At 42.7% G+C, this 15,949-nt stretch overlaps 1 protein-coding gene and 1 long non-coding RNA gene across 5 annotated transcripts in view; one reads left to right on the top strand and one right to left on the bottom strand.

The window, feature by feature from the left end:
- LIN28B (lin-28 homolog B) overlaps nt 1–15,949 on the bottom strand; it is a 100,639-nt gene that overhangs the window by 83,328 nt on the left and 1,362 nt on the right. For 2 of the 4 annotated variants that reach the window (XM_065056605.1, XM_065056606.1), the window contains exon 2: nt 6,525–6,573. In XM_065056605.1, the coding sequence (XP_064912677.1) occupies nt 6,525–6,558 (34 nt within the window). In that variant the 5' untranslated portion in view covers nt 6,559–6,573. Of the gene's footprint in view, nt 1–389; nt 741–6,524; nt 6,574–15,949 lie in introns of those variants that run through there. The other 2 variants (XM_021297239.2, XM_021297240.2) reach the window with 2 other exon arrangements.
- LOC110363961 (uncharacterized) lies at nt 4,004–7,883 on the top strand. The gene is made up of 2 exons (XR_002422379.2): nt 4,004–6,235; nt 6,349–7,883. It is a non-coding gene; the product is annotated as an uncharacterized LOC110363961 (long non-coding RNA).

Below are 15,949 nucleotides of genomic sequence, written 5' to 3'. Positions count from 1 at the left end.
AAAATTGGGTAGATTGCACAACTGGTTATTGCACATGCAGCGCCGAAACCACTATTTTGCAACGTGTAGCCATCCCTCCTTGGAATAAACTTTCGATTAAAGTTGGGACAGGTGTACGGCCGTTTTCTCATCCCACCACTGCAACTGTGCTTAATCAAACAGGAACAATTCAAACAATAGCCCCCTGAAAGCTTTTCAAGTTGTGAATCGGTGTGGGCGGTACGGAACAGTTTCTGAGCTGGGTAACAATGGGTTTGGAGAAAGCCCCCTTGCGCGAGCTGCTAAAAAAGGGTAATGCATAGTTGGGTTAAAAGGGGGGTGGGGGGAGAGGAGAGGGAGAGAGCGAGCGAGCGAAAATCATAGTAAAACAATAGAAAAAGAAAATTAACCTTCGGCCATGTTGCCCCACGGGCCCTCTGCTCCAAACTCGTGAGATGAAAACTTTCCCTGTGGATCGAAGTGGTCTTCTGCATTAATCTAACATCCTGATTTTCAACGATCGCAAATTTAGCTCGCATGGTCTAATGTGCTTTCCCTCTTTTGATTTTTCCCCTTCTCTCTCGCTCCGTTTCTGGCCCCCTGCGCACACGTGACTTGCTCAATTACATGCTTTCTTGCTACTAATTTCACATCGGATCCTTAAGGGGTTGGCAGGAGGCAGGAGTAGCCAATCGCCATTTCAACTAGGCTGACACACCAAAATAATTTATGAATGAACAAGAAATTTCCAACACGGCTCTTTTTTTTTTTTTTTCGACAGCTAATCTGCACGCGTCTTTACGGGAAATCGAGATGACGTGTTATTGTGGGGTTTCTGCACTCCCGTTCATGCACAAATACGTAGGAACATCCGTGTGTTTCTAAATACAGCCCAGAGAACAACAAATATATGCAAAGGCGGATATGCCGATGAGATTATTAGGGTATCTGTGCACGCTCGAGGTGGGGTACGCGTACACGCACGAATGCGAAATGCTTACAAATGAGATATACACATGGGTACAGACATGCACTACGTATGTGGGCATCAGCGTGTGTTACCGTCTGCGCAAAATACGGGCATATGTATAACCGGATCGCCGCTTCCACCTGAAGAAAAGCCGCCCGAAGCCCCCGCAGCGCTTCTGCCTCTCGGCACCGTCTTCTCCCGGACCGGCCGGAGCTCCTGCGGCGCTGCCGACGCCAGGGCTGGGTCCGTGCCCGGCACAGCCCGCGTTCCGGGGCGAGAGGAGGGACGGTGTGGGGGGGTAGATAGCTGCCTCTCCCGACCCCCGTGTGTGTGTATCTATGTGCGTGTGCCGCGGCTGCCGGGCGGCCGCCGCCACTCACGCCTGTGCTGCGCCTTACTAATTTCGCATTCAAATTAAAACCGCGCCGGAAACGCGATATCACCTTAATATGGCTCAGAATGTGCGGAGGTTTAGCATTTCAAAACATTTCTGGAGGGGGATGGGGAGAGGAATAGTACTTCACAGGTTTCTCCGCCATCTCTTTCCGGGGGAGGGGATGTGATTAATGACTTCCTAAATAGGAGCCCAGTTTTCAAGTCTACTATTGGAGTGAACCTCAATCAGCAGCGATTGTTCCCCAGGAGCGCGGGGGAGAGGGAGAAGAGGAGGACTACTACTGACAGAGAAAGGGGTTTGCTGGAGAGGAGGAAGGAGAGGGGGGGAAAAAAAAAACCCCACAGCACAACGGAGGAAGAAGACAAAGAGGGGAGCAATAACGCTGACCGGGGACTGCTGTTTTAAGTCTTTACTGCCAGCGGGAGGGGGATGTAACCCGGAAAATGCGTTCTGTGTAACGGGCTTGGCACCAGCCTGAGTGCACCCCCTTACAAACGCACGCCCCTTCGGCTCTTGCAGGTACACAGAAAACAAAGTGCTCGCAAGCCCATTATATTGCTGCACTTACGGTCAAACGTTTGATTAAATTTTTTTTTTTTTTTGAAACGTAAAAAAATACCCTAATTAGGTGAGATTGCGTTTTATGTTCCATCTGTCCTATCTCCAGTGGAAAGGCACAGCTGAAGGTATGAACTCATCAGCTTTTGCCTTTTCTGTCCTCACCACCACTAACTCATATAACCTCACTTTACATCCAGTATTGTATAACCTTTAAACGTTGACTATATCTTGTTAAAACCTGGGCTCAATTACTTTCTTATTAAACCCCCTTCCTCCTCCTCCTCCTCTCCCCCTCACCCCCCGGCATCCTCTCTTATCCTAAGGACACACACAAACAAAAGCCAAAGCCACAAACCGACCAGTGCAAGACCTGAATACAAGGGGTTTACGCATTTGCAAAGCACTTGCTGTTGTTTTGGAAGTGGCGTCGATCAGTCTGCCCAATTAAGGGGGACGCCTTTGCCCCGATGGGCCTGTTTACTCTTTTTGTTGCCTTTCAGGAAAGCGTAAATTCCCCTGCGAGCGCCTCGTTTCTGTGTGAAATACCAAGGTGCTCGGTTTGATCGTTCGCTAGAAAGAAGAGAGGGTGGGCGAAAGTGTACGAATACAAGCAGCTTGGCAAGTGGAGCAGAAGCAGCTTTAAATCCTGAAATTCCTTTGCAGTCTTCAACCGTAAATTTCCTATAGGTTATTTCAACAGTGGAGGTCGACTTCCTACACTGACCTGCCTTACGCATTCGTGCAACAGACCACTTCTTTTTGCTCGTAACCTCCCTTTCCCCTTTACGATAGCGATTATTTTACAATATTAAATCACCAGTAATTTTATATGCTTGGATCTTATGACCGGGACAATAGCTAATATATTATAAATGTACGAGATTTTAACACACTTGAAGCCCCAGCTATGAACAAGAAATTAAGGTTACCGGAAGAAAAAATGCTTACGCCATTTACCTAGAGTGCCCAAGACTACACTTATTGTAGCAGAATGGCACATTTATAAAACACGAGTACTCTCTGCCCCTCCCTTCAAAAAGATCGAAAGTATTCTGTTTAATGCCGTTTTAAAAGTCGTTATTTTTTTCAGATTGACTTATTCTACCGACATTTGGTATGAAAATTCCTTAGAGGCTACAATATTGGTTAAACGGATGCAAATGAGTTGATTGAGTTCATTAAATGGAAAATTGTCTTGTTAGCAAATTTCAGTTGAAAGCAAATTCAGTATAATATGTTCTTCGATTAATAAATGAATGACTACAAAAACAGGTAAATAAATATATGTAAATACATATGTTGCCAGGTATTTCTTACATTGAAAAATAAATGTAGATTTTGTAAAAAGGGGGCTGAGATATCTGCAAAGGGTCTTTACTGAGATTTTTCAGGCCTCCAGTATTAGTGGAATTAAGGTTGGGGTCACTGGACTGGTCACTGGTGTCAGATGTTATCGACTCATTCATTTCCTGCAAGGGACATCAGCCTTTCAAGTTTTGTGGAAGGTAGAGGGCTGTTGCCAGCTGGGAACTCTCCGGGAGGAAGAAAAAAAAAAGAAAGAACCAACCCACTAACACCCTTCCAAAATTCATTCGCAAAGAATCGGGGAAAGGCGGGAGCCAAAGGGGATAGGAGATAAAGGGGGGAAAAGCCCTACAGAACAAGCCAGTTCATGGAAAAATCGGTTTAATGGTAATAATTTAGATATTTTTTAAAAATTATATCCTTATATTTCACAATTTATATGCTAATTATGGTAAAGACAATTATAGGATGCTCGATCATTATTTTTCTACATGCACAGTAAGAGTTCGCTTGAAACTATGTAACCAAAACCAGTGGTGTTGCATTTCCAGTTTGTCACCTTCCTAGAACTTCTAAAGTCCTTATTCTGGTTTCGTCTATTCCCCTCCCACCCACCCACCCCACCCCCAAAAGACCAAAACAAAACAGAAAAAAAAAAAGGCCAAACAAGTGAGAGACCCGCGTGTATTTGAAACAAAACGCGTGCTTTACACTTGAAAGCAGAGCTCGGGGTGCTGCCGCGACTTCCCATTTCAAAGCACAGCCAGCATTTCTCGCCGACAAGCAGGCAGAAAAAGCAGGAACGGCGCCGGAGAACTCCTACCCCCCTTCATCGTTACTTGACGGGGCTGGTCGCTTTGAGCCGCGGCTGCCCCACGCACGACAGCGCCGGCCCACGCGCGCCTCTCCCGCTGATGGCCGAATAAGACACCCGTCGTGTTTCCCCTACACGGGTTTAAGCGAAACCGACTTTTCCTAATGCGGAAGGGGGGAGGCTTTCCGGTCGCTTCCTCAGGGCTTAGACCCCTGGCCTGGGGGTCTCTGCTGGTGCTGAGCTCTTCCCGCCAAAACCCTCTCACCTACAGTTTGGGCGCCAAAACCGCCTTCCCTTTCCGCCGCCGTGAAGCGTCCCGGTCGAGGGCGGGGGTTGCCACCGGCCCGCCGGACTTTCCTTTCGGCAGCGGCCGTGTCGCTCGGGGGAGGGGGTGCGGGGTAGGTAGAGAGAGAGGGGGGCCCTTTCCGCTCGCTAGTCGCCCCCCGAGTGAAAAGCCGGGCGTCCACAGGCTGTGAGGGCTCATACACCCGACGGCCGCAGCGGTGGGTCCGTTCCCGCAACTTGCTTTGCCTTTGGTGGTTTATGTTGAACGTTTCCAGAAAATGCGGTTTCTTTCCACCGGGGAATGTGGCGACATGCCTTCCTGCAAATTTCGGAGACCAGAGTTGGTCGTCCCCAGCCACCGCCCAACTCTCATTACTCTCTGTGTTATGCCCTTGGGATTTTTTTTTTTTTTTTTTTTTTAACAAACCATCTTTGGGGAGATTAACTTTAAGTACGGGTTCAGCGAGCCCCGCTGCCACCCAGTTGTGTGCTTTGCCTGGCTGGGGAAGATGAGAGACGGGATTATCCTCGACGTGCCTCTGCGGGGTATGAAGTAACCCGGTTTATAACAGTGCCGTCGCACCGCACCCGTTTGGAACGACTCCTCTATTCGGGAAATCCCGTTCTCAGGCGCAGTGGGCGCCTTTCTCCCCCACACCCCGCCCACCGACTGCAACTGGAGCACGATTTTGGGAGCCCCTCCAGCAGCTGCCCAGCGCCCCTCAGCCCTTACGCCTGCGGTAGGTGCCATTCGCCCTCACCCCCGCGGGCGCGCACAGCTTCCCGGAGCCCGGCTCTGTCTTCTTTACGCAGACGGGGCGGCCCTCGCAGGAGGAGTCACGCCGCAGTTTGCAGGCGCCGCTATTTTAATTGACGGCCGGAGCGTGGATTCAAACATACGTTTTACTGACGTTTTGCGTTGAAGTGAAAAGCGGCGACTGTCAGTGCCGCAGAGCCTCCCGGCGCGGTCCACCCCCCCGTTCTGTGGACCTCTGCCGGCAGCGCCAGCGGTTTGCGACAAGTTTATAAAATACTAGAAATCTCTTAATCCCGCGCGTGATCCGAGGGCAGGAGGGTGCGGGAGGCACCCACTCGGACAGCTCTGCTGCAGGATGTGGTCCCAAGTACATTAACCGTCTCTCAGCTGTGGATTTGGAGCCAATAGCGACCGCTTCCCCGGCGGATTTAAGGAGACTCTAGCCAGTCGTCGTGGGAGACTGTCCGACGGGGTTCACACCCCGCAGGGATGACCGGCCCTTGTAGAGGCAGCGGCCCCAAGTAACCGTGCCGGCGGCCGGCGCCCCAGTTTCACCACTTAACTCCCGCCGTGCAAGCGGAGGACGAAGAGCGGGCGGCTCCGCGCCTCAGGTGCTCTCGTTCCAGCCCCTGTCCGCGCCCGGTCTCGGTGCCGCGTCCCAGCGGGGCGCACATCCTTCCCGCTGGGCAACCGCCTAAGCGTTCGCGGGCGCCGCGCGGCAGCCTGAGCCAGTCCGGCTGTGACACAGGCAGCGCCCTCCGCCCCAGCACACAGGTAAAGCCTGACCGCTGCCAGCGCCAGCTCCGGGCTATTTACCGCCGCACCGAGCGCTCCCCGTTGCACAGGACAGGGGAGTTTCGGGGCGGCGGGCTCGGCCTCACCTCCCTTGGGCACGCAGCGCCTCTCCGCGGGGGAGCACCGACCCCTGGCCCGCCGCCGTGCGCATGCGCGGCTGGGCCCGTTGGGGACCGCACCCCACGGCCGGCCGGGAAAGCCGGGACGGGCGGCCAGCGGGACCGGTTTGGGCTGCGCTTGGGAGAAGCGGCGCCGCGATCGGAAGGGGCTCCGTGGCGGTAACGCCCGGCCGGCGCTGAAACGTGACAGCGGCATGAAAGTAACTCGAGGAGTTACAATTGCAGTCGGGAACTGAGATGTGTACGGCCATCGGTACGCACGGTGTGGTGGCATTCAAAAGCATGGACGTGTGGGCTCATACAGTTTACAACAGGTATCTGACTGTAAATAAACTTTCCTTATGTAATTGTTTATTTTTCTTACAGAAGCAGAACACTCAAACAACATAACGCAATAATTCCAAAGCTTGTGCACAAAATTAGTGATCTCCCCCTCAAGAATTAAATTCATCCGAGTCAGAGGGACAGAGGTGCTGCAGGACCAGGACCTCAGTTTCACAGATACTAAGTCAGCCATGTAAGACGCTATAGAGAAGACTGACCTGAGCCTGAGGAGACCTTCTTGAATGACCTCATCGTCTTCTGAGGAACCTAAAATCAGAGAGCTGGAGTCAGTACTGTGCACATTTTACCAGAGTACCATATTTAATTACCTCTTCTCCAGTTTAACGGCTCATTAGAAGGCCATAAAATGTCAGGGCATTGACTCTGTGAAGTGACCTGTAAACTTACTGTTTGAGACTTACCTAGCTCATCAGAACCACAATAAGATGACCAATGCATAAGGTAAAAATCAGCCGCTTCCTTTTTTTTTAAGTGTCCCTAAAAGCATTGCCCCTTTCATTGGTCTCTTAGGAAAGCTATGCAGTTGATGACAAGAGGGAAAAGACACAGATTTGCAGGATATTGGAAGGTGTTTGTTTCCTTTATCAATATTTAATTGCAATAGGTAACCTAAGAGCTAGTAAGTTGTCTTTACTACACTTAAATTGTACAAATGAAGCAATCAGTCAGACCTTGTGTATGATTTTAAAAAAAGAAAAGGAGTCTTTCATGGTAAAAATCTTAACGCGATGCAATAGAAAAATGCTTTCAATTATGTCAGTTATAACACTGCAGAGTGTAATATGTATCAGTATTAAATTCTAGGTCTCAATCTGAACAAAACCAATTAGTTATAAAAATACAGATGTGTGACTTGATTGAAACTACATGATAGATGTACTTTTGATCTAGTTGAGCAAGGCTTGGCTAATTTTGTATAATGTCAATTAAAATCTCATTCAGGAAACAAGTACTGTACATGATGGGAAGCATGAAGGAAAAGACTTTGGTTCTGGAGTAAGCGTGTTACTTCGTCTGTCCAGTTTGTTTAGTAAATGAAAGATGCATAGGAACACACAGAAACTCACCTGCTACAAGCCTGTCCTCTTGTCACCCTCTACTGTCTTTTGAATAATCTATTTTAACTAAGACCCATGCAAAACAAGCATGGAATTGCATTATCCTCCTGATTAGGTATAAGCCAAATTCTCGTATCTTTTAGAGAAATATGAGATTTGTCTTTTTCCAATTTAAGGGCACATCCTGATAGTTATCCTGCTCTCTTACTAAAAAACATGAGATATTCCACTAGGACTGAGCAAAACCAGAAAAAAAAATTACCAAAGACAACTGGGAATTTCTCTAACTTCTTTTCCCCTACAGTCAGCTATCCCTTGTCCTTTCCAACACCAGGAACTGAAAAGGGGATGGTATAGTCTTTCTTTTCAATGCAATGACACTGGCAAGCTGATTCAGTTCCTCTTCTTTTGTAGTAATTAAGTTTTCCACTGGAACTATGTGGACTTTTGCCTTATATTAAACCTAACTCTACTTTTACACCTTCAGGCATTGAAGCCTAATCTCTTGTGTCTGCTTCTTTGTTCTGCCAACCTGTGGCTATGCGGCTTTTGTGTCTTTCAGATTTACTTGCATTATTTATGCAACATAATGAAATATGCAAGCATAGAGTAAAGGATCCGTTCTCGACTTTGACATGCAGTCTGCTTCAGTTTATGAAGGGATTAAAAACAAGTATTTGGGGACTCAGATATCTGGGGTGTTGGGACTCAAAGGGGAAAAGTACAGTTTTTAAAAGCTGTAGCAGAGGACAGCACAAGCTCAAGTTATTCTTGCTTCCAGTATCACTGTTTCATAACACATTTGTGAACATCAGATATTTTAGAGCGTCACATAAACATATCAGGTCATTAAGTAAAAAAAGGAGATGTAATTTTTTATAATGTTCTTATAAATGGCTTCCCAATATGATACACAAAACTTGGCACAGGGCACATTAGTGTAGACAAGCCTGAGCATTCCAATTCTATGAACTCATGAAACTAGATAATTTAAATGACAAACTAATTGGCATGTGTTTTACTGCATCCTACTAAAAGCCATAAGAAATCAGTCCATGATTTAAACAGAAGTAGTCTTGGGCTCTGAAATGGCTCATGGTAAAACCTCCTATGCCTCCTTATGCTGTACAAAACCAAAAAAAAAAAAAAAAAGGCATTTTAGTTCTGAAACTATTGAGGCATTTGCATTAACTTTATAAGTGCAAATAATCAAATAAAGCTGTTTAGGAACTACATACTAGACAGCAAGATATTTTTAGAGAAGAAGTTACTTGCTTTGAAAGCAATCCTTAACTATGCATTCACAGCATGTGCAAGGATATTTTAACAGCATAAAAAATAATGCAACAGAACACCATAAGGAATTATTGCAGGGTTGGAAATACAGTATCAGTAGTATCAGTTAAAGACACACTGACAGACATTCAGCAAAGGTAATCCACCTTTCAGTACAGGTAGCACATTGTATAATTCAGCTTACTTAACAGCTTATATAGTTTATTTTTGACAACCTACTAGTCAGTGGAAAATAATAGTAAGTCTATACCTATCTAAAATTGAAACAAAATATCTTTGATAAGCATTGTTTTGAATTCATTAGCTTGAGCAAGTTTGCTGCCAAAAGAATCAGAAACATAATTTCAATGGATAAAATTAAAGCACAAGTACATAGTTACCTCTTATAAATAAGTTGCATGCTCCCCTCCAAAAATAAGTTGAAAATAAAAATTCAGATGTTAAGCCTGTTTCTTTCAGAGCCACTTGTAGCCAGGGAACTATTTTTTTTTCCACAGAGTAAAGCCAGCAGTATTTTTTGAAAGAATGCTAGATACTCTATCATCAGAGTGCAAAAGAACTACAGAAGAAAACCCACCAATACTTTATTTTACAACAAACAAGTATGATAGTGATGCAAAGGAAGAGGAGAAAACACTCCAATGTTAAAGGAGCCCTTTTAGTTAACTCATGAGGAGTGAAGGCTTACATGGATGAATGCTGCCAAGTATATACAAAATTTTAAAACTCCCTATACAGAACCCAAGCATAGAAAGAGCATGAAACATCACCTTTTAAAACATACACACACACACACACTGGTCAAATCTATTAACCTACGAAACACATTTTGTAATTAACCCTTTGCTGTCTATCTTCTGAACCAGTCGGTAAAAATAACACTTTATTTTTTACAGTTCTTGATTGCTAGCTAGAAGCACTATGCACACAGCATTTTGACTTCAAACATCACAAATGATTGTTGTTTTATACTCAGAACTACCTTGGTTTAAGAGTATGTACATGAGTTCCTTAATGGATTTAATCCTGAGATCTTTTAATTGTTTTAACTCTCTTTTCCTTTTATTCAGTAAAATATAGTTAGCCACAAATGCATAAGAAAAAATATTTTTTCCTGAAAAGGTATGTTCAGGTGTCAATGTCCTTATGTAATTGGGGGGGGGGCGGAATTTGAAAGCTCTCACTATTTTATTCTTAGCCTAGCCATAATTTTCTTCCACGCTCTTCTTCTTAAAATATTTTTTCTAGCAGGATAAACGTGCATGTAAGATGCCAAAACATTTTAAAAAATGTGGATTCAATAAAGTTACTTGAACAACTAGCAAATTAATATTTAGTGTTTCTTTACTAACTTCATTCGATTTTCTCACTGATTTCAGGGAGGGCACTTACAGTTTCAAGTAAATAAAGTAGCTTGGCAATAGTCCAGATATGCTTCTCTCAGATACAAAAAGAGGCTATGCAGACCTTAGTTCTTAAAAGATGATGAACACATTTTTCAAGATCAAACATCCAGATACGCACCTTCTAACTACTTGTAAGAATGTAATTTGACTACAATGGGAACAGAGAAAAGTAAAATGTGCTTCTATCGTTGGTTAAGAATCTGGTTCTTTTGGGTGATACAAAAGGAGTAATAAAACCACCTTGTCAGAATTGGAGCAAATGAAACCCTGTCACCTATTTAAATAGTATTGAAGTTTCTCTTAAAAATGAAACACTATTATTGTATTAATATTGACAATTATGTTAGTGTTGAAACTATTTAGGATTTTTTAATGTTAAAACTTTAATCATATGTACAAAAGGAACATGGTGAGTAACACTATTTTTGTTTTAAGTACCAAAATTAGGTATATACAATTCTCAAATTTAGTGTTTTCATTTTAGCAGAATCTGTAATTTCATACAGGCTGCATGTGCATATACATATATTAAGCAACTATGATAATTATTTAATAAAAACCAATGTAAAATAAGTATGTTTCAAACAATATTTTGTAAGAGTAAAGATGAACTTTTAAAAATACACAATTAAAAAATAACACATCACCTACCACTACTGTTTTTCTATTTCCTTCATATTCAAGGAATTTTGTTCCCAGTTTACTGGGCATATTGAAACTGCCAAATATTAATTTGCTATACAGCAAATGAAACTATGATAAAACTGCCTTGTGATCTTAATAACATTTGTTTTTAGACAAAATACACCTTTGTATTTTTAAATTAGTTAGTATCAGTACTTTGTAACTAAAAAGAACTTTAAAAGCTACAGTTCTCAAAGCACAAATAGATCAACATATTTTTCAGAAATTGATCACTGATTTATTTTGTAGTTATTTCTATGAAAAACTACATATATCACAAGACTTTATTTCCCCACTTGAAAACTGTTTGCAAACAAAACAGTGCCAAATGAAGCCCTGATAAAATACATGTTAAAGGTGAAATTAAGAAAGAGCCATTATGGCAATAAGGTGAATTCGATATCTAAGTTTTTAGTTTAAAGAAAAACAAGGGTCTTTTTCCGTTCTCCCTGAGCACACTGAATTGAACGGGTATTGTTTACATTCAATGTAAAGATGTTACATTTTTAATCCAGAACTGTACATGCTTTTTCCTCAGTGTAAAAACATTATTAAACCAATATTAAGTCTATTCTATAAACAAATTGAATAAATCACAACTTTCGTTTAGGTTATAAAAATACTCTAACTAATTAACACTTCAGCATCATCCCCTCTAAAGTGATGGCATTACAACAAGTTTTATTTTTACAAACATATTCTACACAAGTTTTATTTTTACAAACATCTTCTACAGATTTTTATTTGTTTTTATAGCAACTTTAGTATGGTTTCTTCAGACCTCTTTTCTGAGATGTTTTACATTAAGCTAGTACTTGTTTTCATGGAATTTATACATCTTTCACATACCCTTTCCTTCGCACAGTATTTTTCTTTTATTTGTACATGCCATTTACCTAAAAATTACAGGTTTTTTGTTTTTGTTTTTTTTTAGTCACTGAATTATTACTCGAGAGTGTTAATAAACATGGACCTTTTTATCACTGGTATTTCATAACACACTTACCAAATACTGCTACGGATATTGTGGAATAAAATCTATCAAACCAAAGATTATAAAAGTAAAACAAGAGATGAATGTCTGTATTTTAAACACCAATATATTCACTTTATTAGCTTTCCTAGACGTATGGCTAGTACCGGAAGTATGACATTTTTCTTATTTTAACTGGAGTGGACAGCAGTCCTGTATGTCATACCTTCTGACTGAGTCACTGTTTAAAACAACTCAACCAATAAAGTAATGCAATTGTCTTTTTTTTTTTTTTTTTAATAAACTTTAGTGTAGATAGGTCATAAATTCAAACCAGGGAAAAAGTACACAGGAACATCAGTGATATACAACTAAAAATTTACAAACTCTAAAATCAAATATTAAAATCTTTAAAATCAGTGCACACATCAGTATTTGAGGTAGGTACAGGAGACACAGTGTCTGGAAGAAAAGCAAAAACCTACTATGTAATACAAAAATACTAGTGAGCGTACAAATTTTAACAGTATAATTTGTAGGCATTATCCTTAGGTGTTGCAATAACGTACATGGTCTAAATACATATCAAATCTTACCTATAGCATATTTATTAAATACCTTTAGAATGTTTATGAAAACTTGGTTTAGTGTAAATGTGATGTTATTATCATAAACATTGATACAATCCCTTCAAATTCTTCAGAACCCTGAATCTTAACTAATGAAAGAATACTACACTGCATACAACAAAATGATAATCACATACTAGTTAAACAGTGGTTTTTTAGATATGTGTAATTACTGCACAGTGACACAGAGAATGCTGCAGACTGGAAGCAGGATTTTTGGGAAGGAAAGTGCTTTGCTAGAAATAATAAGTATGTGCATGAACACCAAAATGCATGGACCTGCAATTTAACTTAATTGAAATCACAGTATGCATCATCAGGATAAATCTCTTTTTCCTAAGATCACTGAAAAAAAAAAAAAAAGACTACACTCTGTTCTCTCAGTTCTCAAGTACAAATACTAAATACAGATTATTGATTATTAAATGTTAAATTAAGAAATGTATTTAAATGTTTAGACAGACCTATTTTTATATGAGTAACAGTGGCAGAAATAATTCCATACTACAGCCAAATTCAAGAGGGAATTGTGCATAACTACCTCTATTTCTCTGTTAAAATTGACTAGTTAAATATTACAGTCCTCGCTTTTCTGTATAATTAAGCTTTTGTTCAACCATGAAAAAACTAGAAACTGATTGCTTGAAAATGAGCTGCATGACCTTTGTCCCGGTTTGTCACCTCTGACCTTTAATTTGAAGACCCTGCATATCAATTCATTCTATTTTTAGAAGCAGAACGTTAAAGTCCGTATATTTTAAAAATTATAATCCTTCCACACAAAACACATCACATTGTTTTTGTCTTTTTTAGCCCTTACACCCTTACACCAGAGTAGGACATTTGCTTTTTATTATGCGATTTTGAAGCACCCCCTGTGCAATTACAGAAAATGAACACTTGTCTCCGTGGTGAAAAAAAGCTTGCCCTGTTGTGTTTTTTTTTTAATGTACTAGAGAAGCTGCAGTGTATTAAAGTTAATTTAGAAAAAAAATCTTCTGGATTGCACACTTTTCTTTACAAATGTAATTGTCTTTTCTGAAAAAGACGAAAAAAAAGAAAGCTCATGTCTGTGTTTGTATTGCTGCTAATGGATACCTGTTTATTCTTGACTCTTCCCCATACTACCCATGGTTATTCAACTCTCAGTGATGACATGCTGTTTTGATATCAGCTTTCAGAATTTCCTTTCATAAACTGAATCTGTGGTTAAAAATAGCAAACAGCAAGTCCCTGTCTAGTTGCTGGTTTCAGCTGCACTTCCATTTTATATAGGCAACATTATGCTTCGCAAGGTGTCTACCAGAAGTCTTGCTGGAAGGGCTGGGTGTCTTTGCTAAGAAGAAAGAACTACAGTATTTCTGTCATTGACATTACTACCAGTACTCAACACCAACGTGATGCAGCGTAATACATATAGGCTTTTGGCCAAAGTATTTCCTTGCCGTGACCCCTTTGTGAACGATGCAAAAACACGCGGGACGGCCAAACCACGAAGGCAGAGCCCGCCGCCGCGCCCGTGACACCTGACTCGCCGCGGGGCCGCGGGCAGGGCCGGGCCGGGCCGGTCGCGGCGGCCGCCAGCCGGCACCAACATGGCTGGCGGGGTTCAGCACCGCGGCCAGCGGCCGGAGGAGGCCCCGCCGCCCCGGCAGCTCCCGGCCGGCCCTCGGCGCGTTCGGGGACCGGGGCCGCCTTGCGCCGCAGGTCGACCCACCGGTCCGCCGGGCTCCGCGCTGAAGGGAAAAATGGTGCCTTTGGAAACCACCGCCCGCCCCAGCGCCTTGCTCGGGGCGTCACTTGGAGCCTTGCCCGGTCGCTCAGCGATCGCGCTGCATGTCAGGGGGTTCAGCTGCGACTCAAACAAAACACTGCCACGGAGATACAGAAAAAGAAAAAGGAGGAACAGATATTTCAGCCACCTGGGCTTTAAAATTCATTTTCGTGCGGGGATGCGATCTAAACACTGCTTGTGACCTACTGCATCATAGCAATGGCTTAGACAACAACCATTCAGGCCTAGGAGAGGAAGGGATTGGAGCTTCCTTCTTCATTTATTTACCACTGTTTTTCCTTTTCTGAAATTTTTAATAAACGCCAACTAATACATTTTCAGATTGGGGGTGGGGGGGAGGAGGAGAAGTTTTGATAAAACTGAGATGGCAGCACATGCCCTTTACAGAATGTATTTTAAAACCAGTAAAAGACAGCTATTTTTGTCACACACACAGGCAGAGTTTTTACTACAGCTGCATTTTGTAGCTACTACACAAGGCAAACATCAGCAATAATCACTACTTTTGCCATTACATACATGATTTGTTTCACTTCGACAAAGGAAACTTGACTTCCCGGTGTATTAATAATTAAGGTTATAATTTAATTCAATATTGATTCTTACTACTCCATACCGAGGGGGGAAAGAGAGCTGGGAGAAGGAGGGGTAAAACTATCATCATTCTTTAAAGAATTAGGGCTTAGCTGCCTATTTTGTAAGTAGTTTTCCAAAGAAGCTTGTCAGCATTGTTTCCTCTGAAGTTTTAAGGCTTTTTGTGTTTTAAAAAATAAATGACTTGTGATTTTGTAAAGCAAAGCACACAGCTATGAATCTAAGAGTAAACATGCACTACTGTGTTCTAGTACAATATCATATCCAGATACCTCTAAAACTATAAACAACTATATTTGAATGAACTACAACCAAATTTAACTATAATTATTTTCTTAGTATCTGATGACTTGTTCATGACAGGATATTTCCTCTGTACTTGCAATTATTAAGTGTTTCCATGCAAGATGTGAAATTCCAAATTAGGCTATTAGATGGGGAAAAAAACCCAGCCCTGTGTAGGGCCTATTTAAAAACAACAGGCAAGATCAGTTACATAGGGAAAAAGCATAAATTCTGCAAATATACTACTATTTCATCCCACCACTGCAAGAATGTCATACATAATTTACTGACAACCACTAATGAGCTAACAAGTGGTAAGAAACAAGTAAATGAATAAAATCTCTTTAGCTAATGTTTATCAGATTAAAATGGATAATTCCCTTATGTTAAAGCAAAAAAAAAAGAGATGTAAAATTAACCTAGACTTTTCAGATTTAATTAGATGCGCCAGTTTCATATTTTTTAATAGTTCGGACAAAAGATTTACACGCGCTCCTGTTGAGATGTTTGGTTATTTATTAAAATATTTACTAGCTGTTTATCTGATGCGCCGAACGATTCCTTACAGGCTAATCGCTGCAGCCGAGCGCAGCCGCCGGCGTTCAGGCTCACACACGCCCACCGAGACAGCCCCGGCAGCGGCGGGCGAGCCCGTAGCGGGTCCAGATGCCATTGTCCCTCCGGGCACATCGGCAGCCGGCCGGCCCGCCCAGCCTACCCCCACCGGCCAAACCGACTCCACCGCCTCTGCCCCCGGGCGTGAAAGCAGACAAGGAGAAACGAGGCGTTCTGGAGGCACTTCAGCACTTTTATTTGTTCTCCCTCGCATTGCGTCCCGTCGGCACCGGCAACTCCGCCTCCCGCACGCACCCCCGCCGGCGGGGACGCACCCCCGCACCTCC

This window comes from Columba livia, chromosome 3 (genome assembly GCF_036013475.1).
Source record: "Columba livia isolate bColLiv1 breed racing homer chromosome 3, bColLiv1.pat.W.v2, whole genome shotgun sequence".
Classification (NCBI taxonomy): domain Eukaryota; kingdom Metazoa; phylum Chordata; class Aves; order Columbiformes; family Columbidae; genus Columba; species Columba livia.
Note: the sequence above shows the minus strand (reverse complement) of the source record. Positions and strands in the feature narration are given on the sequence as shown.